General features: G+C 37.4%; 1 protein-coding gene across 1 annotated transcript in view; it reads left to right on the top strand.

The window, feature by feature from the left end:
- Nucleotides 1–27,268, top strand: part of vps35 (VPS35 retromer complex component) — a 40,139-nt gene that overhangs the window by 4,088 nt on the left and 8,783 nt on the right. Inside the window, exons 2-15 of the mRNA XM_016280029.1 lie at nt 206–304; nt 483–579; nt 726–849; nt 7,826–8,008; nt 8,259–8,472; nt 9,802–9,885; nt 10,032–10,141; nt 10,554–10,650; nt 10,747–10,895; nt 15,776–15,983; nt 18,403–18,558; nt 18,953–19,075; nt 23,621–23,800; nt 24,017–24,256. Coding sequence (XP_016135515.1) covers nt 206–304; nt 483–579; nt 726–849; nt 7,826–8,008; nt 8,259–8,472; nt 9,802–9,885; nt 10,032–10,141; nt 10,554–10,650; nt 10,747–10,895; nt 15,776–15,983; nt 18,403–18,558; nt 18,953–19,075; nt 23,621–23,800; nt 24,017–24,256 — 2,064 coding nt within the window. The remainder of the gene's footprint in view (nt 1–205; nt 305–482; nt 580–725; nt 850–7,825; nt 8,009–8,258; nt 8,473–9,801; nt 9,886–10,031; nt 10,142–10,553; nt 10,651–10,746; nt 10,896–15,775; nt 15,984–18,402; nt 18,559–18,952; nt 19,076–23,620; nt 23,801–24,016; nt 24,257–27,268) is intronic.

The raw sequence follows: 27,268 nt of genomic DNA, 5'->3' as shown, positions 1-27,268 counted from the left end.
TTGGCTAATACATTGGTGCATCCCTATTGTAGAAGGTATTATAAAATGTAGAAAATGGTAATCATTTTCTATACAAACTTTTGACTGGTGGGACATATAATATTGATGTTGAAATAAACTAGCCTACTCAAAATATTTTTTAACATGTAAAAGTTTTTGACGCTAGTTTCTAGTTTGATTGTTTGTCTGCACCTGTTTATTCCAGCCTACCACACAGCAGTCACCTCAGGATGAGCAGGAGAAGCTGTTGGATGAAGCTGTGCAGGCAGTCAAGGTTCAGTCATTTCAGATGAAACGCTGTCTGGTGAGTTAAGTACATGCAAGTTTACAGTTTCTGTAACACTGTTAATCCATCCACAGCAGTGTGATGCTTCTTGCTTTTAACCATTAAAACAAAACATAGAAAAACGAAAATATATTTATATTGGAGTGTAAAAGCTGCACTCTTACTCTGTTTATGAACATTTATGTTCTTCATCCAGGACAAGAACAAGTTGATGGATGCATTGAAACATGCCTCAAATATGTTGGGGGAGTTGAGGACTTCTATGCTTTCTCCCAAGAGCTACTACGAACTCTGTATGTTTCCGTTGCATTGTGTTTAATAGAATAGAACTCATTTGCACTCTTAACATTAAGAATTTTCTTGAGCGTTAAAGAACAGTGTACTATACATGCCATCTGTAGAGATTTCGTTTATTTATTGTACAAAATTTTTGTTGTAGACATGGCCATCTCTGATGAGCTACATTACCTGGAGGTCTATTTGACAGATGAGTTTGCCAAAGGCCGCAAGGTCGCTGACCTCTATGAGCTTGTTCAGTATGCAGGCAACATCATCCCTAGACTGTGAGTATCTGAGGAAATCTCCCCAAATACTATAACTGCACTAAGACATTTTCAAGATTTTGCCATTTTAGTCACATTGGCCAACAGTAGGGCTGAACAAATAATCGAATGCGATTTTCATGCACATCTCATCAGTAAAGCCGATTCTGTCATCGCCTGCGATTTAATTTTGAACGTGATATTGCGTAGCTTGTCAGTGATCTACGGCTCTATGCCGCTCCATCTGAAAGCACGTGCTGGAGCAATCTGGAGCAATTTAGCTCCCCAAAAGCTGTAAACCCAGGGGATACACAGCAAATGCTTCTCATTACAATTACAGTGAAATGCTGTAATCATCTATCCACAGAAATGTTGGAAATTTATGCAAATTTGCAAAGTGTAAACAATGTGCAACACATGCACAGATGGAGTTAGCTGCATTCACTGTGAACTGCGGCACTCCGCTAAAACACTTGATCACAAGCTGTTTGCACGTATAAGCACCGCACAGTGCTGCACTTCACTGTGAAACATGCAGTGGAATGAACTATATACTTAGTGAAAATACAAAATGTTGAATTTGTCAACTTGCTGTTGGAGAGAAAAGACTGAGAAATGCAGCTGGTATCAGTTTATCGAAACTGGAAAATGGGCCAGATTTACTAACAGCTTGCGCCAATGCAAATCCTCTTTTGTCAGTAAAAACAACTGTCAGGATTTACTAAAGACATTAAGTGAAAAAATTAAAGGTGCAGTAGGAGATCTTGGAAAATGCTAACTTTAGCCTGATAGCACTGAAAGCGAAAGTCCCACACCCCTTGAACGCATATACGCTCACAGACCAGAATACCAGATACAACATTACTACAATAGGCTACATCAGCGGTTCCCAATTGCAGTCCTTGCACCCACCAGCTCATATGTATCTCTTATCACGTGCAAAATTTTGTTCTATTCGACCGTAAATGCCCTGCAAAGTGGACATCACCGGATATTCCGCCTTCAAAGGGCATTAAAGTGTGCAAGACGTAAATTTAAATAGTATTTATTTACAGAGGTATATTATGTCAGACTTCACACTAAGTTTCGTCTATGTGTGAAGATGCTGCACAGCGTAAATCCGTGAATGAATGTTCCGAAGTGAAGTAAACTTCATCAGATTTCCCCTGGAATTGGGAACCGCTGGGCTACATCATGTGTCATTCACTGGTGAGAAAACTTTAAAAGTACTACAATACAAGGAAGGAGGATCGGTTGTTGATGTTTGTCTGTCATTCTCGCTCTGTCTGCACAGCGTGCATGAACGCGCTGATGACGTATCCTGTCTGCGCGAACCAGGTGCGCAGTAGTGTTGCTTTCGTCAACGAAAATTATGACTAAATATCGTCGTCAACGAACCTTTATCACATGACTAAAACGAGACGAGACGCAACGAAAATGCTGGTCATGTGACGTTGACTATAATTAAATGTATAATGCAATATTGTTGACGAATTAAAAACGAGACTAAATGTGGTTTACAAAATAAAAACTATGCTAAAATGTCTCTTCATTTTCGTTGACCAAAACGAGACGAAACTAAATGTTATAGCGTTATTTCGTCTCGTTTAGTCGCGTTATTATTATTGTTTTTGCAGTATTTATTGTGACAAAATTAATTTTGTAGGGTGCCACAAATTTGTGTTAATTTCCAAAGGGTGCTGCGACTAAAGAAAGGTTGGGAAACATTGATTTAGAAGACGAAAACTGACACCTTCTAAAAAGAGACTAAAATACAATTTTCATTGACTAAAACTAGACTAAATGTCATACATTTTCGTCGACTAAAATAGTCATGGATAATGCTGACTAAAAAAAGACTAAAATGCTCAGACTTTTAGTTGACTAAAATTTGACTAGACTAAAAAGAGTATGAACGTGACTAAAACTAATAAAAACTAAAATGACAGCTTCACACAAAGACTAGACTAAAACTAAAATTAAAACAGGCCGCCAAAAACAACACTAGTGCGCAGAGGTATGCTAATACATACGTTGACAGGCAAGCAGGAAAGCCAATTAAACCGCTCGGACTGAGCGTTTTGATTGGACAAACATTTCTTGGTCCTATGCCTTCCACAGAATATATAAATACAGACAGATACATTTAGACCACTTAACTTAATGATTGCTATCGGGATGTGAAGAGACTTTAACCAGCATAACAAAAAATCTTTCTGAAGACAATCACCTATTGCACCTTTAAAAAGGTTTGCGGTAATTACTTTTCTGGTATTTGCGCCATTATTTGATGCCTCAAAAAAGCATGTTTTAACCCATTTTGCACTTGACATGGATATGATTGTTGCTGATTTGCACTGCTCTTTGTAAATTGCTTTGGTCTGGTTGTGTTTGTGTTATTTAATTTTAAATTTCTTCTCCCATCTGTGCTTTTATGGGACTGCGGCCTCCTGGTAATCTGCCCTGTTTAGTAAATCTGGCCCAATGAGTCCTAAAACAGTTTCGCTTTTGTGATTTGTTGTAAACTGACTTTCAGAAAATCAGTCTTAAAGGGGTCATATGATGCTGCTAAAAAGAACATTATTTTGTGTATTTGGTGTAGTGAAATGTGTTTATGTGGTTTAAGGTTCAAAAAACTATTAAAAAAACTACAGTATGACTAGCACGGATCAGCTCCAGGCATGACGAAGCGATAACGTCCTCTTTTGGAAGGCCAAACAAAGTAGTTTCGCTTTCACAACGAAGCACACAGCGCCTTCACGACATGGCGGCGGTGGCAACAATACTACAGCGAGAATAAAAGTTACGCCTTCTTTCTTTGTGTGAACATTTGGGCGGCGTTATGCAAATCTTCCAAGATAGTGACGTAGGTATGTGGGGGCATGTTAGAACGAGCCGTTTTAGGTAGGCGTGGCTGACTCTTAACTTTTATAAAGAATATCTCTTTGGATTTGAGACTTTAGTCTTTGCAACTTTACAGATCTTCTTTATGCACCAAGAGCTTGTAACACTCCAAAGAGAAAGGAAAAATTTAAATCGCATCATATGACCCCTTTAATTAAAGGTAGGGAAATTTGTAAATTAGTATCGATTGAATTTAAGCAATATGGAGTGGGAGAGAGAAAAATGAGAGGAGAGTGAGAGCACAGTTGGAAAGGTGTTTGTTTTTTTGCCTGCTCATCTTTAATGAGGAACAGATTGGTGGTGTGCATCTGTTTGAAGAAAAAGTAAAGCACAAACAAGCAGTACTTAAGCAAAGCAAGAGATTAAGTATAGTCACCGACAGTAGCTAAATTGAAATTGCGAATTGAAAATATGCCTAATGGAAACGTGTCAATTTTACAAAAATGTATCACAAAAACATTTTTACATTTTTCATGAGGTGTTTTTTCAGGCATTTTGAAAAAGGAATATTTCACAAAACTGCAATGGGAATTGGTTTTTTCACATTTACAGGTCACATGGCGTACGTAAAAAGTCATATGATCATTCTTCAATGTACTATAACCTCCAAGAAACACTTCATACCTGGCAGCTCTCAAGTATAAGGGGCTGTCCTTGCCATTAATGCTTAGATAGTTCACACAGTACACGTCTGTGGCGCATAACGGCTCTGGCACGGCCACCGGAGCTGATTGCGGCAACTCCAGTCAATTCTTGTATTTATTTATACCAGCTGCGCAGCTCCACGTTTCAGAAGCATCCCAGAAGTGGATCTCCGTGCTGCTTATGTAAAGATACACCTATAAAAATAATGGCAAGTGCAGTGGCTGCAATATACATAACCCTACCAAAATCCGTCGCCATGACTTATCGTGAGAGGAAAAAATTATGTTTTAGTCGCATAACATTGGTTAGTGGAAACGCCGTCATTTCACATCAACAATATGGTTTAGTAATTAAAATCATTTAATTATTGTCCGTGCAGAGGCTATTCTGTTTTATTGATCTGTGGCGCATTCATTTTGATTCTTTACACGTGTAATGATGTCCAGTGACTTGTTTGCATTATTTATGCATTATTTTATTTATTTTTTTCATTATTATATATTTTTATGACTAAATTTGGTAATGGGAGAGTAAAAATATTTTTAAAACGTACACCTTTCAAACTAGGCTGCTTATGTTAAAGTGTTTGGGATGTGGCTTTTAATGATGAGACCTTTTTTGTAATCAGGCTCTCAAAAAGTATATAACAATTTGGATATAAATTTATCGGCCAACATATCGGTTATCGCCTTTAAAAAAAAAAAAAAAAGAATAATCGGTTATTGGTATCGGCCAAAATTTTCATATCGGTGCATCCCTACTTTTATGTCGACATTTATAAAATATCGCTAAGGTTTTGTGCAAATCTGTAATGGAAATGCAGCTAGTGTTTCTAACACATAACGACTGAGGTTTTATACAGAAAATAAAGTGATTCCTGGGTTACTCCTTTGAGTGTGCTTTTTAATAATTGCTAGAAGTGATAAAATGGTTATCGGGAGTTGGCCATCATTGGGGGAGCCTGGCATAGGCAATGTCCTTTGGGGTGACACAAGGCGCCCCCACTCACATGCAGTAAAATGTACACTCCAGTTCTCTGACTCAACTGCAGCGCTTTCATGGCATTGTGCCTGCTGTCATTTCTGCCCACGCCTCTCATTGAAGGAAGTGTGATCTAGTGGGTAACTTATTTCTGAGCAGCTATAGTGCTGCTTTGCCTCCTCTTGTTTCAGTTGCTATCTTTCTGTATGGGTTTCACCATTGAAGCAATCTTTCTCTTAAATTAAAGTCTGCTAGAAGCCAATACAGTTGATCTCTTTAACGTCAATTTGTAAACGTGTAAATAACAATAACATAGATAACATAAAAGGTCTAACATGTTTTTGGGGTCTTGAATTTGTTGCTGAAAGGACAGGAGACTTTTTTGTTAAGACAGATGCACACTGCCAGGTTAATTTGGCACTGAGGTAAATGTGTAGGGCTGAATTGTATGTAAATTAAATGCCATCAGTAGAACTTTGTTGTTATTATTCAGAGCTTGTTTTTGTTGACTGGCCATGAGAATCAGTAATCAACTTTTGAGCATGTGCCATTTTATGGTATAGGCTTCTGATTCAGATTTTGTGCAAGTAGCAGTGTAGTCCATTCAAATGGTACAATGGCTGTTTTTAAAGGGTTAGTTCACCCAAAAATGGAATTTGACTTGTGTTTTACTCGCCCTCGAAGCATCCTAGGTGTATATGACTGACTTTCTTTCAGACGAATCCAGTCAGAGTTATATTAAAAATTGTCCTGGCTATTCCAAGCTCAATCATTGCAGTCAGCGGGTGTTGCAGTTGAACAGTCCACAAGTCCTCAAATAAAGCACGCGCATTCATAATAAAACGTGCTTCACACGGCTCCGGGGGGTGAATAAAGGCCTTCTTGTAAGAACAATATACATATTTCAAAGGTAATAAACACTTTTATATCACTTCCGCCAACTGTCATAAGCGGAAGCCGTTCCTGCGGATCACGAATTAGAAGTACAAACCGAAGATTTGCAAAGAAAAATGTCTGAGGTTTTCGATATATGCCAAGAGGAGACTTTTTCCTTTGCTAAAGTAAGGAAACTTTGCTTCCTTTGCTCCTGTAAACAAACTTGTGAGACTAGCATATCTCAGAGGCGCGTGTGCTGCAACGCCTTCCGTCTATGCTTCCGCGTATGACAGATAACGGAAGTGAGAGAAAAGTGTTTATTACGTTTGAAATATGGATATTCTTCTTACAAAAACGCATGGATTCACTACAGAAGGCCTTTATTCACCCCCCGGAGCCGTGTGAGGCACGTTTTATTATGAATGCACGCACTTTATTTGACGACTTGTGGACTGTTCAACTGCAACACCTGCTGACTGCAATGATTGAGCTTGGAATAGCCAGGACAATTTTTTTTATATAACTCCGACTGGATTCGTCTGAAAGAAGAAAGTCATATACACCTAGGATGCTTCGAGGGTGAGTAAAATACAAGCCAATTTTCATTTTTGGGTGAACTAACCCTTTAATGTTTGCATGCAATTTTACAGCTGCGGGGATAATCAAACGCCCTGCTGATCTGTCCTGGGTTTAATATGCAGTGCTGGAGAGGCATTTATTCTGGTGAATCAGTTCTTTGTAAATGATCTGGAAAGTCACCATTATGCTAGCAAATCGGTTCAGCCTAAATACTTCACCCTCTGAAATGTAGCAATGGAAATCCTGATTACTTTTATTTAATAGGTCTGTTCATGCTACATTGCTACATGATAACATGTTACATTGTTACATGTTATATAAATGTAAGTCAGTATAAAGTAATTTATGGAATTCTAACATGCAACAGCTGTGGTTTGTTAATGGCTTAATCATCCATTTGAACCATCTGAGAATATTGAAAGTAATCAAAAGGAAATGCTAAAAATATATTGGGATTATTTTTTAAAAGTAGCCCCAGCCCTAATCACCACCCATTCAGTTCTTCTGAATGTAATGATGTGGTACTACCATTTTTTTCTTAAAATTTTGTATTAAAATGGCTTCTTTCATTCCCCTAAAAATGTTTGTTTCAGAATTATTATAAACTTACTACATCCAAATGGTAATTAATCTACACAAAGAATTCAAAGACCAAAGTGTAGCGAAATAAACTACTCGAATCCTCTGAAATCAGTCAGGCTCGGGGAATAGAAAGTGTTGCTTTTGTACCTGTTACTGAGGAACTTGCATCTTGCAGATGTCTTTAATGTCTCAAGTATTTTACATGGCTAATATTATAAAAGATAAATGCTGCATATGGTGTGAAACACTCATCTTCTAGGGTTCAAGCTTTATGAGTACATCCATCATTTTATTATGAGGCTCAGTAATATTTGCTTTGAAGTTCTCTGATCTGATTCAAGTGCTTTAGTTAACTGGTGCCTTTGTTTTTACACTTTTTGTGGTCATCGAGTCATATTGCTCATTAACTTCTCTCTCTTTGACTTCTCAGGTACCTGTTGATAACTGTCGGAGTGGTGTACGTTCGCTCTTTCTCCCAATCCCGCAAAGACATACTAAAGGACCTGGTGGAAATGTGCCGTGGTGTGCAGCATCCACTCCGGGGCTTGTTCCTCAGGAACTACCTGCTGCAGTGTACACGCAACATCCTGCCTGATGATGGAGAGCAGGCTGAGTATGACACTCCATATCTAATGGCTGTGATTGCACCTCAAGTGCTCAAGAGTGTTGTGAGTCAAACGGAGCAATTTAAATGATGCCGTAGCATAATCCTATGTGCTAAAATACAATTTAAATCATTGCTAGAAAAGGCCTATTTTCCCACGTCCAGAGCTTAGACAGCTTTTGACTAAATGAATCACTACAAAATCTCATTATCTGCTAAGGATTGAATGATTACCAGTGCTCTCTCCTATTTGATTTAGGGAAGAGATGACCGGGGACATTAATGACTCCATTGACTTTGTACTGCTGAATTTTGCCGAGATGAATAAACTGTGGGTGCGCATGCAGCATCAGGGACACAGTAGGGACCGAGAAAAGAGAGAGAAGGAGAGACAAGAGCTGCGCATCCTCGTAGGGACCAATCTGGTCCGTCTGAGCCAGCTGGAAGGCGTCAATGTGGAAAAGTACAAACAGGTGCGTTTTGGTTTCAGTGCTCCAGTGCAGATAAATGATCTTACTCCAAAGCCCATAAAGCTCTCTTAAAGGTTTAAAAGGGTGCATTGAAATTAGATTTGACCTTGATTACCTGTTTATTTGTGGGAACCTCAAGCTAGCACTTAGCATAAATCACTGGGTAAAAGAGCCATTGATTGAATGACAACAGCGTAAGAGGTTATGGCATCTTTTGGTAGTCCTTTGAAAGCTGTTTGTTAATGCACTCCATGTTCACGTGCATGAATTACAATGTGACAGGCTCAATATGTTCTCGTTTGATTTTTAAATTCAAGCACCCATACATATGCATAACACTTTTCTGTTGTGAACTGGAGTGCACATTTTACTGCATGTGAGTGGGGGCGCCTTGTGTCGCCCCAAAGGACATTGCTTATGCCAGGCTCCCCCAATGATGGCCAACTCCCGATAACCATTTTATCACTTCTAGCTTTTCTGATGTACTTTATGCTTTTTAACTAGAGGTAAATGAACATTTTCAGCTTGATATGGCAAATCAAAATTCTCTAATTCATGCTTCTAGCAAACAGCTTAGAGATACATGTAGCTTGGTCATATTTGTTTTAAATGCTCACTTTCAATTTTTTAGAACCACAAGTGTTGGATTTGGGAAAATGTAGCTGAACAAAATAAATAAATAAATAAATGAACATTTTCAAGCAAGAAGTTACCCATATTATATTTGAATAGTTTGTAAAACAGAGAGCCATTCTCAGTTTGAGCCATTTGTGAAGGACTGATCACATATGATGGTAAAGATGTCTATAATACTACAAAAGAATGAAACATTTCTATTCTTAACAAATGCTCTTCAATTTATAAGAGTCCTGAAAAAAAGTATCACAGTTTCCACAAAAATATTATGCAGTTAAATTGTTTTCAACACTGATGCACCAAATCAGTATGTTAAGAATGATTTCTGGAGGATCATGTGACACTGAAGAATGAAGTGGTAGCTATTGAAAATTCAGCAGGAATAAATTACATTTTAAAATACAATAAAATAGAAAAAAGTTATTTTAACACAATATTTCACAATATTGCTATTTTTAGTCACTTTTCTGTAAATATCCTTGGTGAGCATAAGGATTTTTTTTTTTTCTTTTTTAAACCAAACTGTGTAGTGTATAGTAAATTTCACAGACCTGTTTAATGTATAGTGGTTTTAAAGGAGCATATACTGTAGGAAGAAAATTGTAGACTTGTGCTGTGATTTGCTGTTATCTTGTTTGCAAAAGGATTTGGCAGCGCTAACGAGGCATGTGGTAAATATGTGTTGACTCCCCACAGATCGTGTTGTCTGGGATCTTGGAGCAGGTGGTGAACTGTAGAGACTCTCTAGCACAGGAATACCTCATGGAGTGCATCATACAGGTACAGAAATATCCCAGCATCACTCATCATCCTGTTGTACTTGACTGTAGGAGTTTATCTTTTAACATGCTCCCCTTGGCTTTTTGCCAGTTATTTTAAGTAGTAGCTGTGGGCATGTTGTAGTTAATGCCCTCACAATTTTGCAGGTCTTTCCGGATGAGTTTCACCTGCAGACGTTGAACCCGTTCCTTCGCTCATGTGCTGATCTGCATCAAAACGTGAACGTCAAGAACATCATCATTGCTCTTATTGACAGGTGGCTTGTTGTTCCAATTCAGCTTAGATGGAGATCTGTTATTTATGTACTACATCTTTTTAAATATTTTTTTATAAATTCTGCTGTGTTATAATGCAAAGAAATGTTAGCATGTTTACAGCATCTGTTGCATATTACATGTACTTGCATACTAGTAATGAAAATAAATTATGCATAATTACATGTAACTAACCCTAAACCAAACCCTTTTTTGTAACACTAAACATATTGTAAGTATAATTACTAAGTTTATAATTACTCAGTACTTAAATGTATATTTACACTGTAACAAGGACACCATAAAATAAAATGTAACCAAAGAAATGTATACACTTTAGCACAAGTTAGCTTTTTACACCTGTTTTGGGCTTCTGTATATTGAGTCTTGTTTGATTGTCGTTCCATCCCATAGATTGGCCTTGTTTGCTCACAGAGAAGATGGACCCGGAATCCCTGCTGAAATCAAGCTATTCGATATTTTCTCACAGCAAGTGGCAACAGTCATACAGGTATAATATAATGCAGTGCCTTTATTGAAATATTGAGTAACTTAGTACAATCACTAACTAAAATCTAAATGTTTAATGTTGCCATTTTCTTGTCAGTCTCGTCAGGACATGCCATCTGAAGATGTTGTTTCGCTTCAAGTGTCTCTCATTAATCTGGCCATGAAGTGCTATCCTGAGCGTGTGGACTATGTGGATAAAGTGTTGGAAAGTACTGTGGAGATTTTCAACAAACTAAACCTGGAGCAGTAAGTATTAGTTAGAATGTTTTTCTCACACCATTCGGCAGATCAGCACATGGTCAAAGCAACACCCACACTCTATAGCACTCTAAGTGTGTTGCTGAAGGATCCTTAGGCTTTTACTTGCTGGAGGATTTGAGTGCTTAATTTCTGTATTTATTAGTGTTGGGTTCGAGTCCACCTTAGTCGGGTCCAAGTCAAGTCTGAGTCTTTAACCAATCGAGTCCAAAATGGGCAGAGTCTGAGTTGAGTCGAGTCCGAGTCCAACAAAACTTATTATTTATTAGTATCTTAACATTGTTTTAACCTTTACAACTAGAAAAACGCAATGTCCATTTAAATGTAACAAAAGTAAACCTCTATTGCATCTTGCCATTTAGATTTTTGATTAATAGTTAGTGTCCTGCTTTGCTTAGCAAACTTAAAGTCATGTAACAGAAGTTATGGCTGAATTGATTTATGTATTGTGACATATTTCAGAGTGAAACAGGTTTTAGAATGTGAAAAATTAAAGGGCGAGACTTGACTTTATTCATCGTTCAAGTAAATGTATAAATTCAAGAGTGGGGGTAAAGGAGTAGGTATCTTTGTGAATGGGACCTTAAGTGCAGAAAATGCACCTTTATCTGAATAAAAACAAGTTTTATATAATTTTTATGATTTTTAATGAAATATGAAATTTGAATAATCAAAATTAGTTTGTGTCTGCTTATTCTATTCATCAGTGTTTGAACCATTAAAGAAGAAACTGCATTTTAATTTCTGGGTAAAAAAAAAAAACGAATAATGATTAGATGCCAAAGTACATGGACCCCTTAGACAGGGCATTTTGAATTTTTTCTGGGATGAAAATGAGGCTGTGAGGGATAAACCTAGTATGTACAATGGCGCACACAGTGTATAAAAGCCCTACTTATACAGTATCTCACAGAGGTGAGTACACCTCTCACATTTTTGTAAATATTTTATATCTTTTCATGTGACAACACTGAAGAAATGACACTTTGCTACAATGTAAAGTAGTGAGTGTACAGCTTGTATAATTTGTTGTCCCCTCAAAATAACTCTACACACAGCCATTAATGTCTAAACCACTGGCCACAAAAGGGAGTACACCCCTAAGTGAAAATGTCCAAATTGGGCCCAATTAGCCATTTTCTCTCCCCGGTGTCATGTGACTCATTAGTGTTACAAGGTCTAAGGTGTGAATATCCAGAGGTTGTGTTTGAGAAATAGACGTATGAGTGCTGCCAGCATTGCTGCAGAGGTTGAAGGGGTGGGGGGGTCAGCCTGTCAGTGCTCAGACCATACGCCGCACACTGCATCAAATTGGTCTGCATGGCTGTCATCCCAGAAGGAAGCCTCTTCTAAAGATGATGCACAAGAAAGCCCGCAAACAGTTTGCTGAAGACAAGCAGACTAAGGACATGGATTACTGAACCCATGTCCTGTGGTCTGATGAGACCAAGATAAACTTATTTTTGATTCAGATGGTGTCAAGCATGTGTGGCGGCAACCTAGTGAGGAGTACAAAGACAAGTGTGTCTTGCCTACATAAAGGTGATGGATTGGCCAAGCATGGGCATCCTCAAACGGAAGGTGGAGGAGCGCAAGGTCTCTAACATCCACCAGCTCCGGGATGTCGTCATGGAGGAGTGGCAGAGGACTCCAGTGGCAACCTGTGACGCTCTGGTGAACTCCATGCCCAAGAGGGTTAAGGCAGTGCTGGAAAATAATGGTGGGCACACAAAATATTGACACTTTGGGCCCAATTTGGACATTTTTACTTAGGGGTGTACTCACTTTTGTGGCCAGCGGTTTAGACATTAATGGCTGTGTGTTGAGTTATTTTGAGGGGACAGCAAATTTACACTTATACAAGCTGTACACTCACTACTTTACATTGTAGCAAAGTGTAATTTCTTCAGTGTTGCCACATGAAAAGATATAATAAAATATTTACAAAAATGTGAGGGGTGTACTCACTTCTGTGAGATACTGTACTTTCCATAAGTCACAGGCAACTTGCACCTGTTTTATTTTTGAATGCATTTATAGTTACATTAATTACATGCATTTTGACCAGTTGATGGGAAAAGTATTCTTAAAATGCATTCAAAATTCTGAGTAATTTGTAATATATAATTATTCACGGTATTTAGAAGTGCCCACGATATTCGTGCATATTCATTACCGTGATGTATCGCATTACCGAATACCGGCACAATTCTAGTGGTGTGGACTCTGCTATTCTTACCTATTGAAAAGATTTTTAGAACTATATCTTTATCGTTATCTTTATAGTTATCATCCTTGGTGTGAACGGGCCTTTAGGCTTCTCAGAATAGATCGTAGCCTAGTAAAGGCTTCTACAGAAATAGCCTACTACAGACATTTCATGGGGGACAGCAAATTTACACTTATACAAGCTGTACACTCACTACTTTACATTGTAGCAAAGTGTAATTTCTTCAGTGTTGCCACATGAAAAGATATAATAAAATATTTACAAAAATGTGAGGGGTGTACTCACTTCTGTGAGATACTGTACTTTCCATAAGTCACAGGCAACTTGCACCTGTTTTATTTTTGAATGCATTTATAGTTACATTAATTACAAAAAATTACATTATGTAAGGAATAATTGATAACGGGCCGTTGAATTATTACAGAATAATGCACACCCAAGGTGATTTTGGACCCATAAAAACTATTGCTGCAAAGATGTTAGAAAAACGATTTTCTTTGAAGATAGAAATTGCCACTAATACAAAAGCAAAAAATAATAAACTAATGTAATAAACATTCTCAAGCTTACTGAAGGCAAGTAAACACTCCAAGTATTACTTACAAGCTAAATGATAAATAAATATAGGCCTAGATTCTTATTAAAGTTAATAAGTGATTCAGTCAAGAGCAGTGAGTGATTTTCTCCTTTTCTTTTGTTTAAATAACATTTATGACACAGTCGACGGCTGCAGGTTTATGCTGTTGCTTTAAGATCTGACGCATAGATCAAATATTTTGATACATCTGTATTTCTCCCAGCTGTCGTTACAGCAGGATGGATTCTGATTGGCTGTCAATTTTTTTTTTATCATTCATCAGCTGGAAAAATAATCTGCAGGTTTATGCTGTTGCTTTAAGATCTGACGCATAGATCAAATATTTTGATACATCTATTTCTCCCAACTGTTCAAGTTCACTTAAGACAAAACCGACTGCATTTACATGAATAGTCTCCAAGACTGGCATAGCTTTTCATGTAAGTGTGTAGCAATAACAGAACTTAAGCGAAAGAACTCGGCATTCGCACGCTGAGACGCATATTCTGTGAGCGTGCTTTCGGTGTGTGAGCACAGAAACCCGCCGGCTTTAAAGTACTGGACAAGACTTAAAAACACATGCAAATACTGAATATCACTTTCGTGATAATGCATTTGAGTCAGTGACTTTTCCGTCAACTGTCCCTGGACTTGGTTGGACATATTTTCTGAGTCCGAAAGGCTCGAGTCCGAGTAAAAATGCATTCGAGTCTGTGACAAGTCCGAGTCCTTTAAAAAACTGTACTCGAGTCCGAGTACCCCAACTCTAGTATTTATAGCCTCATTTTGAGGTAAAGAAACTGTTACATGAGATCATGCCTATAATAACTACGGAGCCTCTTAAACCAGTATGCTGATCCTGATCTATTTTTGAGCTGTTGCACTTCTGCTCATAGTCACTGGTGGTTATAAATGAATAAATATATTCAAATAAAACAAGACCAACTAAAAGTATTGCAGTGTCATTGCTGGTTAAAGGGTTAGTTCACCCCAAAATGAAAATTCTGTAATTAATTACTCACCCTCATGTCATTCCAAACCCGTAAGACCTTCGTTCATCTTCGGAACACAAATTAAGATATTTTTGATGGAATCTGAGAGCTCTCTGACCATCCCATAGGCAGCAACGCAACTGAAAACACTGACAGCCAATCAGAATCTATCCTGCTGTAACGAGCTCAAGAATTTAAAGAGGCAGACGAGTGTGCGCTTAGAATAAACAGACAGTTCACTGGTGTGGACACTAATATCGTTATCTTTATAGTTATCTTTATAGTTATCGTTCTTGGTGTGAACGGGGCTTTACCCTTTAAATGTTTTCAATTCTGTTTATATTTGTTTATCTTTGAATGTCTTTAAAATGTACAAAGCTTACAAAAACCTAAGGCTGAAACTTTTGACATGACATAAAGTTTGAATAGGGTCCTTGCATTGTGGTTCAGGCAGAAATAATTGCAGTTTAATTGTAGGGTTCTTCAAACTGGATTTGTTGAGGAATATTAATAGAATATAATAACACATTATTACAGTAAGCACTTCATTTAAAAAAAAATTAAAATATCATAGACACTAGCGTAAGGCGCCTTTGTTTGCATTTTCATCTTTTTCTCGTGATAAAAATAAATGTGATTGTTTCTTTGCTGACGTCCAAAATCTTACCAGACACCTAGCAATTTTGAGGGCGGATGGGATGCCACATGCTCACTGTTTGCAATCATAGTGACTGACTGATCACAGCACAGGTCAATCATGCTAAGGGCTGATATTTGTGACTAGCTGCCACTTCAGCACATGTCTGTTATTTTGTGGTAATGATTTTTGGTGTCATACCTCAAGTCTTCCTATTTAAGACAACTGAAAGTTCTGTAAATGCTGGATTTGTTTTTTATTGATGAATTGTTTCGCCACCATCAACATCTTAGTGTAAATTTAGCACATAGCTATACAAACCATCTGCCTTTTAAAATGCTTAGGGCCACATTAGTAAGGTCACTCATTACAACATCAGTGTACCAGCTTGTATTTGTGACTTTTTGATTTCTTTTATGTCTTTTTGTGTAGCATTGCCACCAGCAGCGCAGTGTCTAAGGAGCTAACCAGGCTGCTAAAGATCCCCGTGGATACGTACAATAACATCCTCACCGTGCTTCAGCTCAAGCATTTTCCACCACTTTTTGAGTACTTCGATTATGAGTCACGCAAAAGCATGAGTTGCTACGTGCTGAGCAACATTCTGGACTACAACACCACCATAGTGGCCCAAGATCAGGTTTATATCACATACAGTACTAAATGGTCAGACTGGTGATTTTTTTTTGCATGTCTCAAACGAAATCCCAGTAAGAGGTACTAGAAAGTTTGAGAGTCTTGTAGATGTCTTGTATCTCTTTGTACAGTAAGTTACATTGACTTTCAAAGGCATGGGGTCTATAAGATTTTTTGAAAAAATTTTAAACTTATGCTCACCAAAACTATTTATTTGATCAAAAATACAGTAAAAACGGTATGTTGTTAAACATTATTACAAATCCAAAAACAACAGTTTTTAAATGTAACATATTCCTGTGCTGGCAAAGCTGAACTTTAAGCAGCCATCCCAGGAATTTTCAGGATACTATGATGAATAGAAATATTAAAAGAACAGCAGTTATTTGAACTAGAAATCTTTTGCAAGATTGTAAATGTCGTTACTGTCACGTTTGATGAATTTAATGCATTCTTGCTAAATAAAAAGTATCTTGCTGACCCCAGATTTGGAAAAAAATCTTGCTGACCCCAAACATTTGAATAGTAGTGTACATTGAGATACTTATCTAAGTCTGCTCTCTTCAGGTCCTTTCACAACATTTATATTGGGTTAACACAGTGTTTAGTTTTTGCACATCACAAATGCAAGAAAAAAATCGGTTGCTACTTCAGTTTCCTGCTTGGTAAGCATAAATAACATCAATAATGCCTATGACCATAGCATGGCAAACCTCAACCCTGTGTGGTGAGGACCATAGTTTAATAGAGAAAGCCCAGATTTATGTTCTTTCAGTAGAGCAGGGCTGCTAAACTCACGTCAAATTATTTTTATCTCATTAATTGAAATGCTTTAGTTCAATTACGTCTTTAACTGATGATACTTCACACACTATACTTCACACACTAATACTCCTAGAGCAGTTATTTGAACTAGAAATCTTTTGCAAGATTGTAAATGTCGTTACTGTCACGTTTGATGAATTTAATGCATTCTTGCTAAATAAAAAGTATCTTGCTGACCCCAGATTTGGAAAAAAATCTTGCTGACCCCAAACATTTGAATAGTAGTGTACATTGAGATACTTATCTAAGTCTGCTCTCTTCAGGTCCTTTCACAACATTTATATTGGGTTAACACAGTGTTTAGTTTTTGCACATCACAAATGCAAGAAAAAAATCGGTTGCTACTTCAGTTTCCTGCTTGGTAAGCATAAATAACATCAATAATGCCTATGACCATAGCATGGCAAACCTCAACCCTGTGTGGTGAGGACCATAGTTTAATAGAGAAGGCCCAGATTTATGTTCTTTCAGTAGAGCAGGGCTGCTAAACTCACGTCAAATTATTTTTATCTCATTAATTGAAATGCTTTAGTTCAATTACATCTTTAACTGATGATACTTCACACACTATACTTCACACACTAATACTCCTAGGTCATTTTGGTCAATAAGTATGTGGTAGAATACAAGAATTTATGTGCTATCATATTGTCTCAGATGAAGTTGTAATGTTGGTCAAGTTTAAGCAGAAATACAGAAAATTCTTAAGGCTTCGCAAACGTTCTAATGCCATTATATTTCCTTTTTGAATATATGAATATGTAACCAATATTTGAGTCATTTGCTTCTCTAATAGCAAGTGGTTTCCTCCTTTTCTTATTATGCTCCGTGCCATGGCTTTTAGAGCACTGCTGAGGTTTTTGATTGCTTTTGTCTTTAAATGGCCTGTTTTTTAAAGGTGCATTGTTAATTCTCCTTAAAATCTGTGACTCCTAAGAAAAAAGGTCAGCTATGACTCAGACAAGTCCAGCCATCGCACCGAGAGAGGAATATATTGATATTCCTGTGTTGAAGACGGTTGGAGCTCCTCTGGCCTTTTCTAAGGACTGTACCAAAAAAAAGCACCATCCTTTCTCTCACCCACTCATTTTATGAGCAGTTGAAAAGAGAGCACTGAGTACATAACAGCAGTGAGGAACTATTTGAAGCCATTTAAATCTGTTTGCTGTAGAGCACAGAATTGCAAAAATAATGACTGGATGAGGCCAAGCTACAACTGAATCATCCAGGTCTGTTAAAAAAAGTAGAAGTTGTACTATTTCAGTAGGAGTAAAATGTTTACATGACATTTTAAAAAGACACATTATTGCTTTAGTGTGACTAAAATCAAACTTTTAAAGTGCACTAAGTGTTTGCACTTTACAGGGTCAGTAGCATACCTATAGATTAATGGGAGAAAGTATTTTTAAAATGGAAAAACATGCCTGCCCCATAATACATCTAGTCATATTTAGACGCGCTCTCTCTCCACAAATTCTTTAAAAGTCACAGTTGGTGTATTTTAGGGCCATTAAATAGCCTTCTGCTATGTCTTTTGCTGTGTCTTTAAAATTTGCACCCAGCATTCTAGGCATAATCTCATGGCTCTTTCCTTGCAGGTTGATGCAATCCTGAACCTGGTGTCTACGCTGATCCAGGACCAGCCAGATCAGCCTGCTGAGGATCCTGACCCGGAGGACTTTGCAGAGGAACAGAGCCTAGTGGGCCGCTTTATTCATCTGCTGCTTTCAGACGACCCTGACCAGCAGTATCTGGTACACGTTCTTTCCTCTCTTACCTTCTCCTTTCATCATATGACAGAGCAAAGCATTGTTAGCCTCCACTCAAAGAAGTCTATAAAAATGCGCTGCCGTTAAGTGCTCCTTATTTGTGGGGAAAGTACAGCATGTTTCTTTGATCATTTCACGAGCACTGGATCCTAAGGAGAAATAATCCCCTTGATGGAACATCATAAGCAAATGACTGACAATGTCATGATTGTTTGACATCAGCCAGAACTGCTCTAATTAGCTCCCAGTGAAAGTTGTTTTATTCCGCATTCAGTCAGTTGATGAGGTCATCATGCTGCTTAATGAATTATTCAAGTCGATTGATTCATCTACTCTTTTTTTTTTTTATTATTATTTTTTTTTTATCTGCCTCCCACAGATTTTAAACACTGCCAGGAAACACTTTGGCGCTGGGGGGAACCAGAGAATTCGACACACTCTTCCCCCGCTGGTGTTCGCTGCTTATCAACTGGCCTTCCGTTACAAAGAGAACTCCTCATCGGTATGTCCCACATTCAACCATGCAACATCCTACTCTGCCATGTCATTACCTAAAACAAAGTGCGTTCTTCTGTCTACATAGCAACCTTTAGAGGCAGCATATTAACTAAAATGGAACATCATAAAAGATTGATTTGAAATGCTTTGGGCAGCAGCTCCGTTGGCGGACACATGCATTTGCAATAGCGCCCCAGTAGAGACAGAGGTTTTTTTTTTTTTTACTTTGTGCCCAGGGCGTCCAAATACGATGATTCCCTATGTAATAGCAGCTATTGTCTTGAATAAAAATGCATTTGTACGGTGTGAGAACAGTAATAACCTTTTATTATGTTATTGAATAGAAGAAATATACTATGTTTCAATAGACCAGTTTCGGTGCAAACAGTGATGATGTTTTTGTGGGCGGGGCCTGTCTGGTTGCAGAAAATGAAGGTTTTATAGTAGCAGTCTATGGAAACCATGGAATAAAATAATAAAAATTTTAGTTTATATTTCAAAAATATGACTTTTTCCTTACAATTCCAAGATTATATCTCACAATTGTGATTCTCGTCATTCTCTCATTTCCCCTCGGCTCAGAATCATATTTGTTTTATAGTTTGTATCCCACACTTCTGGCTTTTTTTCCTCAGAATTGACAAACTGTTGAGTTAATTTGAGTTATAAAGTCAGAACTAAGAGATATAAACTTGCATTTGCAGGGCTTAAAGTTCTCTGGCACCGTTCCGGATCTCCGGCATGCGGCGCTTGGCTGTGGAAAAAAAAAAGATAGTCGTCCTACATTTAAAAACATTTGTTGATATCACGTTCGAGTTCATGAGTTCGCCTACCAATGTATGAGAGGAACACAGCTTTCACTCTCAACCAAACTAACATTACTAGCCAATCAGAAGTTTTTGCTCTTATAAACACGAGACGAGCATAATAGTATCCAATTGCAGAGTCGCAGCTGATGAATGGAAAAGAAGCCTGGGTCTCGAGTGTGACACGTTGAAAAAGCTGCGAGGCGCAATGGTCAAAGATTTCCATCTAGCGTCATATTTACATAGAAAAGCTATTAAAAAAGCAACGGAGCTTTGTAAACAACTCAGAGTAATCACGTCATCTCCATAAGAACGGTATGATTGCCAGAATGCATTTACCTGTATTTTTGAAAAGGTCCTGTTCACACATGATCTCTTAATGGTAATTTACCAGTAAAGACTGTATGTGTAAAAGGGGCTAAACTCTTCCTCTGCATATATGCGGTGAGTTTGGGTTGCTTAACGTTCATCTGGGAAAACTCACTTGATTTGTAACATTTAAACCTATGCCAACACAGGAGAATACATCAACATATTTCTAAACATGCGAAGTATTGTACATCACGATTTCAAAATAAAAGTTTCTGACTTTGCATGTGGCCAAATATTAAAATTAAATGGATTTAAACATCATTGAAATACATGATACATCACCAGGTCGTTGGCGCCCTCTGCAGGTGTTTGTTATAATATAGCAGGGGTTAGCAAAATAATCATTAGTTAAGCTCTAGATTAGTTAAAACATTTCAAAATACAACTGCATTGTTTTACTTTTTGTGATTTAAAAGACAAATATTTAGTCATTTGAAAATTTCTTAAAGTATTAAAACATTGTCTCGTTCTAGTGAACAAAGTATCTGCATTTTGTCTCACCTTGTGAGCTAAGTGTGTTGTCACACCCCTAGTGTCTATGAGCGTGATAAAGCTCATAATTTTCCAAGTGTATGATATAGCTTTCATTCTTCAGGTCAATCATATATTCATGAAAAAAAATCAGTTTGAATAAGGAAAGCGATAACTTTGCCACAGTATCCTTTCAAATGTTAAAGTTGCCACAGTCATTGCATTCTTTGCATGTGCTGCACTTTATTTGTACCATTTTGTTTTATTAGTTTATTTATTAGAATTTGAAAGATAATAACAATACTGATTGATAAGTGAGATCTGATTTTAGTCCTTGAAAACCAAAAAAGTAGTGCAAGTCCTGGAATTTTATTTTGCAGTATTTGTACGAACCCTGTTTAAGTTACCAGTTCATGGACTATTTTAATGTTTTTGTTGTTGTTATTTAAACTGAACTGTAGTTTTCTGTAGTAAACTGTCTTTGTATATTTCCTATTTTATATTAATTTCCTAGTATTTAATTTAAATTTCATGTTTTAGATTGTAGGTCATCTTGTACCCTGTCAAGGACAAAGCTAACCAGCAAAACTTGATATCAAAAGCATCCTAAATGTTACATGTGTTTACACCATATTGTAATGAGTACACTTTCTTGGTATTGCTGTTTCAAATATCCCTCCATAATCTGTAGTCTGAGCCTGTCAAGGGCTAATGGCAATGGCAGATACGTTACTAGTTAGTTTCAAGGAAAATCATTTTCAAATAATGTTCTTTTTTTTTTGTTTGCCAAATAACCCTGTGTATGTGTCCGCCTCCGCAACCCCCAGCCCCGGAAAAAAGTTCAGGCTCAGGATTGTTTTTTGCTTTAACCCCTGCATTTGCGAGAAAAAAGTCTGAATTGTGAGCTAAAATAGGTGAATTATGTCAAATGTTATAGGTTTAAATAGTAGGCCTATTTCATGTTGTAACTGTAGGGCTGATACAATATGTCTGAAAATGTGAATATTATGTAAAGCTATTGTTTGGGGTAATCACAGCCGTTTTCATCCATATTCTGTCCGTTTATACATCTGTGTTTAGCTTCAAATGGCGTATTTGATTACAGTATTTTTAAAAAATATTTTGCATTCCGATTCTGACATCCAAAGGAAAAATAATGCATTTTTTATCTTATTCCATGGATTCTACTCGTTTCCCTCTACTTGTTATCAGTGTTTTTTTGCCACCACAATGCGTACAGAGCTGCAAGTGATGTGAACTGTGACGTCTGTTGAATGAAATAACTTGATTTCTGACTAGAACAAAACTGGGTGAAAATTCATTAATTCAGTAATTCCTGCATATTCCTAAATTACTGCGTATAACACGGGTATAGTAAAAATTAACGGCACTTAGAAATACATTTGGTAAAATCCAAGCATAATTTACAGAGTCCCTAGAAAATCCAGTTTGAAACCTTTGCAGTATTTTGGTTTTCGCATGTGGGACATTAGTCTTGTAGAAAAAAAACATCAGCGCCTATCTAGTTGCCTAACTAGAGGGGACTATTTTTATCAGTTTGATTGAGAATTAAACATTTATTTTTTTTCGGATCAGGCAGCTCAGTGAGCTCACTAGATTTGGTAACTAAGCCCCTGAGTAATTACACACTTATATAAAAGATAACCGGTAACACTTTACAATAAGGTTCATTAGTTAAACATTAGTTAATGTATACACTAACATGAACTAGCCATGAGCAATACATTTGTTACTGTATTTACTAATCTTCACTAACGTTAGTTAATAAAAATTCAGATGTTCCTGTTAGTTCACAGTGCATTAACTAATGTTAACAAGATTTTAATAATGTGTTAGTAAATGTTGAAATTAACATTAACAAAGATTAATAAACGCTGTATAAGTGCAGTTCATTATTAGTTCATGTTAACTAATGTAGTTATCTAATGAACCTTATTGTAAAGTGTTACCAGATAACCTTCTATAAATCAAATGTTGTAATCCACATGGTAGTTCTGACATAGCTGTTTGTTAGCTAAGAGGTCAGCAGCCCATCTGTTGCATACAGAAACTATAAAAATTCTAATCATTAAATTTACCATAAATTAATTAACTGTAATTTATGAAAACAGTGATAAGCATTCCTTCTTAGAATTCCTAGTAAACCCTTTAAAGGTTTTCGTTTGGCGTCCGTAGTGAGGAAATTAAAGTACACCTTTTTTTTCTCATGGAAGGTTAATGTATACACTAACATGAACTAGCCATGAGCAATACATTTGTTACTGTATTTACTAATCTTCACTAACGTTAGTTAATAAAAATTCAGATGTTCCTGTTAGTTCACAGTGCATTAACTAATGTTAACAAGATTTTAATAATGTGTTAGTAAATGTTGAAATTAACATTAACAAAGATTAATAAACGCTGTATAAGTGCAGTTCATTATTAGTTCATGTTAACTAATGTAGTTATCTAATGAACCTTATTGTAAAGTGTTACCAGATAACCTTCTATAAATCAAATGTTGTAATCCACATGGTAGTTCTGACATAGCTGTTTGTTAGCTAAGAGGTCAGCAGCCCATCTGTTGCATACAGAAACTATAAAAATTCTAAACATTAAATTTACCATAAATTAATTAACTGTAATTTATGAAAACAGTGATAAGCATTCCTTCTTAGAATTCCTAGTAAACCCTTTAAAGGTTTTTGTTTGGCGTCCGTAGTGAGGAAATGAAAGTACACCTTTTTTTTCTCATGGAAGTTTCCTTTTCTCATGGACACGGCTGCAGAAGCCTCATCTGCCGTTCTTTCACACTTATGAAATGCACTCGCATTAGAATCACAGTTTATAATAGAAGAGATTTTTTTCACATATATGTCAATCTTTCTCTTCCACAGGATGATAAATGGGAAAAGAAATGTCAGAAGATTTTCTCATTCGCTCATCAGACCATCAGTGCTCTGATCAAAGCAGAGCTGGCGGAGTTACCCCTGAGGCTCTTCCTCCAGGGGGCTCTGGCGGCTGGAGAGGTCGGCTTTGAGAACCATGAAACCGTTGCCTACGAGTTCATGTCTCAGGTAGAGAAACATTTTGATTAAATGCCTGATAGGTCACGATCAAGATGAGTAACATGTTTGGATTCTTTATCCTTGCCTCTCTCGTGTTCATTACTATTCACAATGATACAGTAAGAGAGCAAGACTAGATCAGAACAACATTGCTTTGCATTCACGCACTCACACCCAACACTTTATTTCTGAAATGCCTTTTAATTTTTGCATGTGTGTCCCAAGGCCTTCTCCCTGTATGAAGATGAGATCAGCGACTCGAAGGCTCAGCTGGCTGCCATTACGCTGATCATTGGCACGTTTGAGCGTACGCGGTGCTTCAGTGAAGAGAACCACGAGCCCCTGCGTACCCAGTGTGCCCTGGCTGCCTCCAAACTGCTGAAGAAACCCGACCAGTGTCGTGCGGTTAGCATTTGTGCCCACCTTTTCTGGTCAGGACGCAACACTGACAAGAGTGGAGAAGAGGTTGGTATATGTTTTCCACAGTTTAAAGGACCAATGAAATCTAAAATTAGTTGTTCCTTTGGGACTGTGAATTAGACTGACCTTAAGTTGTAGTTGGATTGCAGGTTATGTAAGTCTCATTGAATAGTCTTGAACAAAGGTATGACCTTACAATGATATGGCACATAAGGCAATTTTCAAGTGTCATTCTGTGTGATCTCAGCATGTTATTGTGTGCGTTTTAGCAGAGAAACATGCTATTTTAGATATGAAAATGAGAGTTTCAGTGGAATCGGATATACGGGTATTTGCTGTCATTTCGGAAGCTTAAAGCTTTTCTGGGGGGGGGGGGGGGGGGGTTATTGTCAAGATGCTGTAGGTGGAAGATGTTCTTATGAGTCATTTGTATTGAGGTGAGAATTAAGGGTAAATTGCTCACAATGGTAAATTTAATCTGCCAGTGATTTCAGTGAAACTTGGTGATTCATTTTAGAAGTAGCATTTTGTGTAGGCTGTACACAGTTTGTTTAGAATGTGACGGCCTCACTGCTTGTGCATCTTGAGCTCTCATATACAAGTGTGAATTTTTGAGTTTTTCTCTGGCTCCGTTCACACTGCTCCATTTTCTAAGCACTCTCTCAAAATGCAGGTGTAACTCCTGAAAATGAAGGTTGTCAGTTCAGTTGTAGAAGACTGTTACTTGTGATGATAACCGAATTCTACGTGTGAATGTTAACCATAATCATCCAACCCAGTTTGCCCAATTGACAGTGGCAAGCAACGAGCCAATGAGGTCATGGAGCTCTTTAGATGGATCGAGGATTGTTAGGTCCAGTAAAATCTGCTGGATCTCTGATCCAGTTCGTTTGCTGGCTTCCTTGGCTGCAGCATGCTGTATTTGCCCGCCAACTGGCAACCCGGGGTATAGAACTAGTGGGATAATTGGCAGTGGATGGGATCATGCAGGCCAGAATATAAACAGAAGCACTGTTCCGGAACGGATATTTCTACGTACGCTGTAGCACTGTTTTCCGAGAAGACAATATTTCAACTTAGTATGTTTTCTAAATCTCTGAAAATATTAGTAGTTTTATACTTCACAGTAAATGTGTTACATATGTTACATACATAAAACTGCTCCTGTTTCAAAGGTTTTAGATGTTATTTGTTTATAGTTGTGAATAAAACATATCTGCAGCAGTTGTAAGTCATATTACATGCTATTCATTTATCCCATACTGCTAGTTTAGCTGTAGGGGGATCTGTTGCAGTCATAGCACACATGCATCCATTACATATAATAGACATTCTTGGATTCAGTCCTAATGATTTTTTGTGAGTTGATTCGTGCTGAGACGTGGCCAGCTCCTGCATTGCACCAGTGTGCCATTTGCAGTGCAGAGCTGTGGCTGTGAATGCCATGTGTTCATCTTTCTACTTAATATTCATTCTCCTTTAAAGAGTGCTGCAGGTTGTCACGGTTGGTTTCATCACTCCAGAAGGAGCTGCTTGTTTGGGCATAAAATTTTTTTTTTGGCATTTTGTTTAGACAGGTGTACTGCACACATGCTGATCCCTACAATCACTCTGTGAGGTTTGTGGCATTAATGTTTATTACATATTCAAAGACAAAGAATTACTGAATGTAGGTAGTATTTAAAAGCTTTGCCTTTTAATTGTTAGACAGAACTTTAAACCAAAGACAGTAAACTATTAAAGAGGGAAAATTCAGCACGAGTTCTCGGCGCTGTCAAAATAAAAAGTTTGATTCCAATACTTAAAAGCCAATGTGATAATTAAAACTTTTTAAAAAATCTGATGATAAATCTGATATTTCCGATACTGAGCTCCTGTATTCGTACTCGTTAAAATGCCCCGATACCAAACGCCTATACCCATGGCCGGACTTACCATTGGGCTTGAATGGGCTGCAGCCCAGGGGCCCCGCCTTGTAGGGGGCCCCGCCTTAACCGGTTTACATTTGTTTGATTTGTTCAGTTATGTGCCAGTCAGAAATTATTAGCCGCATTTCAACTGCGCACACGGGCCAGCCGTGGCTAACAACTTCCAACTACAACCTTCGAAGCCATAATCAAACAGCATAAACTGGAATTTATGATTTTTTTCACATAGAAAAAGGACACAGGTATTAAATCACGTCTGCGCCGAATCATTTGCACGTCTTTTTAAACCAGTCGGTACTCGCACGCTCCAAACTAGTTTTCTGGGCGCTCACGTTCACATCCAAAACGCCCGCACATGAAGCCGCCTCGCAAACACCTTGAGAAAAGGTTATTGTTTTCATTGTTTCTGACTCAAGTAACCTTGCATTTTAATAAATAATGTTACATAAAGACAATTAAACAGTCAGTAATAAATGAACAAGTTACTAGCAATAGCACAAGCATACAAATGAAACAATCTGTGTTGTTATTTTTTCAGGTAGGCTATAGCCTAAAACTAACAGTAGCTGCTACTATTCAGGAACAAAATACTATGATGTATAAAGTCATAGATATGATTATATTTATATATTAATCCATATTAAATATGAAAAAATTAAGAAGAATTAATTTATAATACTGGCTAAGCAAATTACAATATACTTAACATTCTGGCATTCATTTATGTGATTATGTAACTTATGTTCTCTGCATGAAGTAACGTCTGGCACAGTCGCAGCCTGTGGATATTAGAAAGCAAACAAATAGCATTAATAATCATTAATTTTCCTTAGCATATGCTATGATAAATCTGAACATTTGTGTAAAATAGTGGAGCTTTAGGTCATAAATATTGCCTTAAAAGTAATGGAAATGTATTGGTTGAACGAACCCTGCATTTAATGAGTGAATGCCTACGATATAGCAGTTAGCCTATCGTACAAACTAGAGTCCTGTTTTTCCGAATATCTGCAGGATGGCAAATGTACAATAAACAACAAGTTACTGAGTAACTTTCAGACACAAAATTCTGTTTTGCTCCATCAATGCATCTCCGAGCAACACAGTGTTTTGTTTCTCAGCATTACAC

This window comes from Sinocyclocheilus grahami, unplaced genomic scaffold (genome assembly GCF_001515645.1).
Source record: "Sinocyclocheilus grahami isolate Dianchi unplaced genomic scaffold, SAMN03320097.WGS_v1.1 scaffold136.1, whole genome shotgun sequence".
NCBI classification, from domain to species: Eukaryota; Metazoa; Chordata; class Actinopteri; order Cypriniformes; family Cyprinidae; genus Sinocyclocheilus; species Sinocyclocheilus grahami.
Note: the sequence above shows the minus strand (reverse complement) of the source record. Positions and strands in the feature narration are given on the sequence as shown.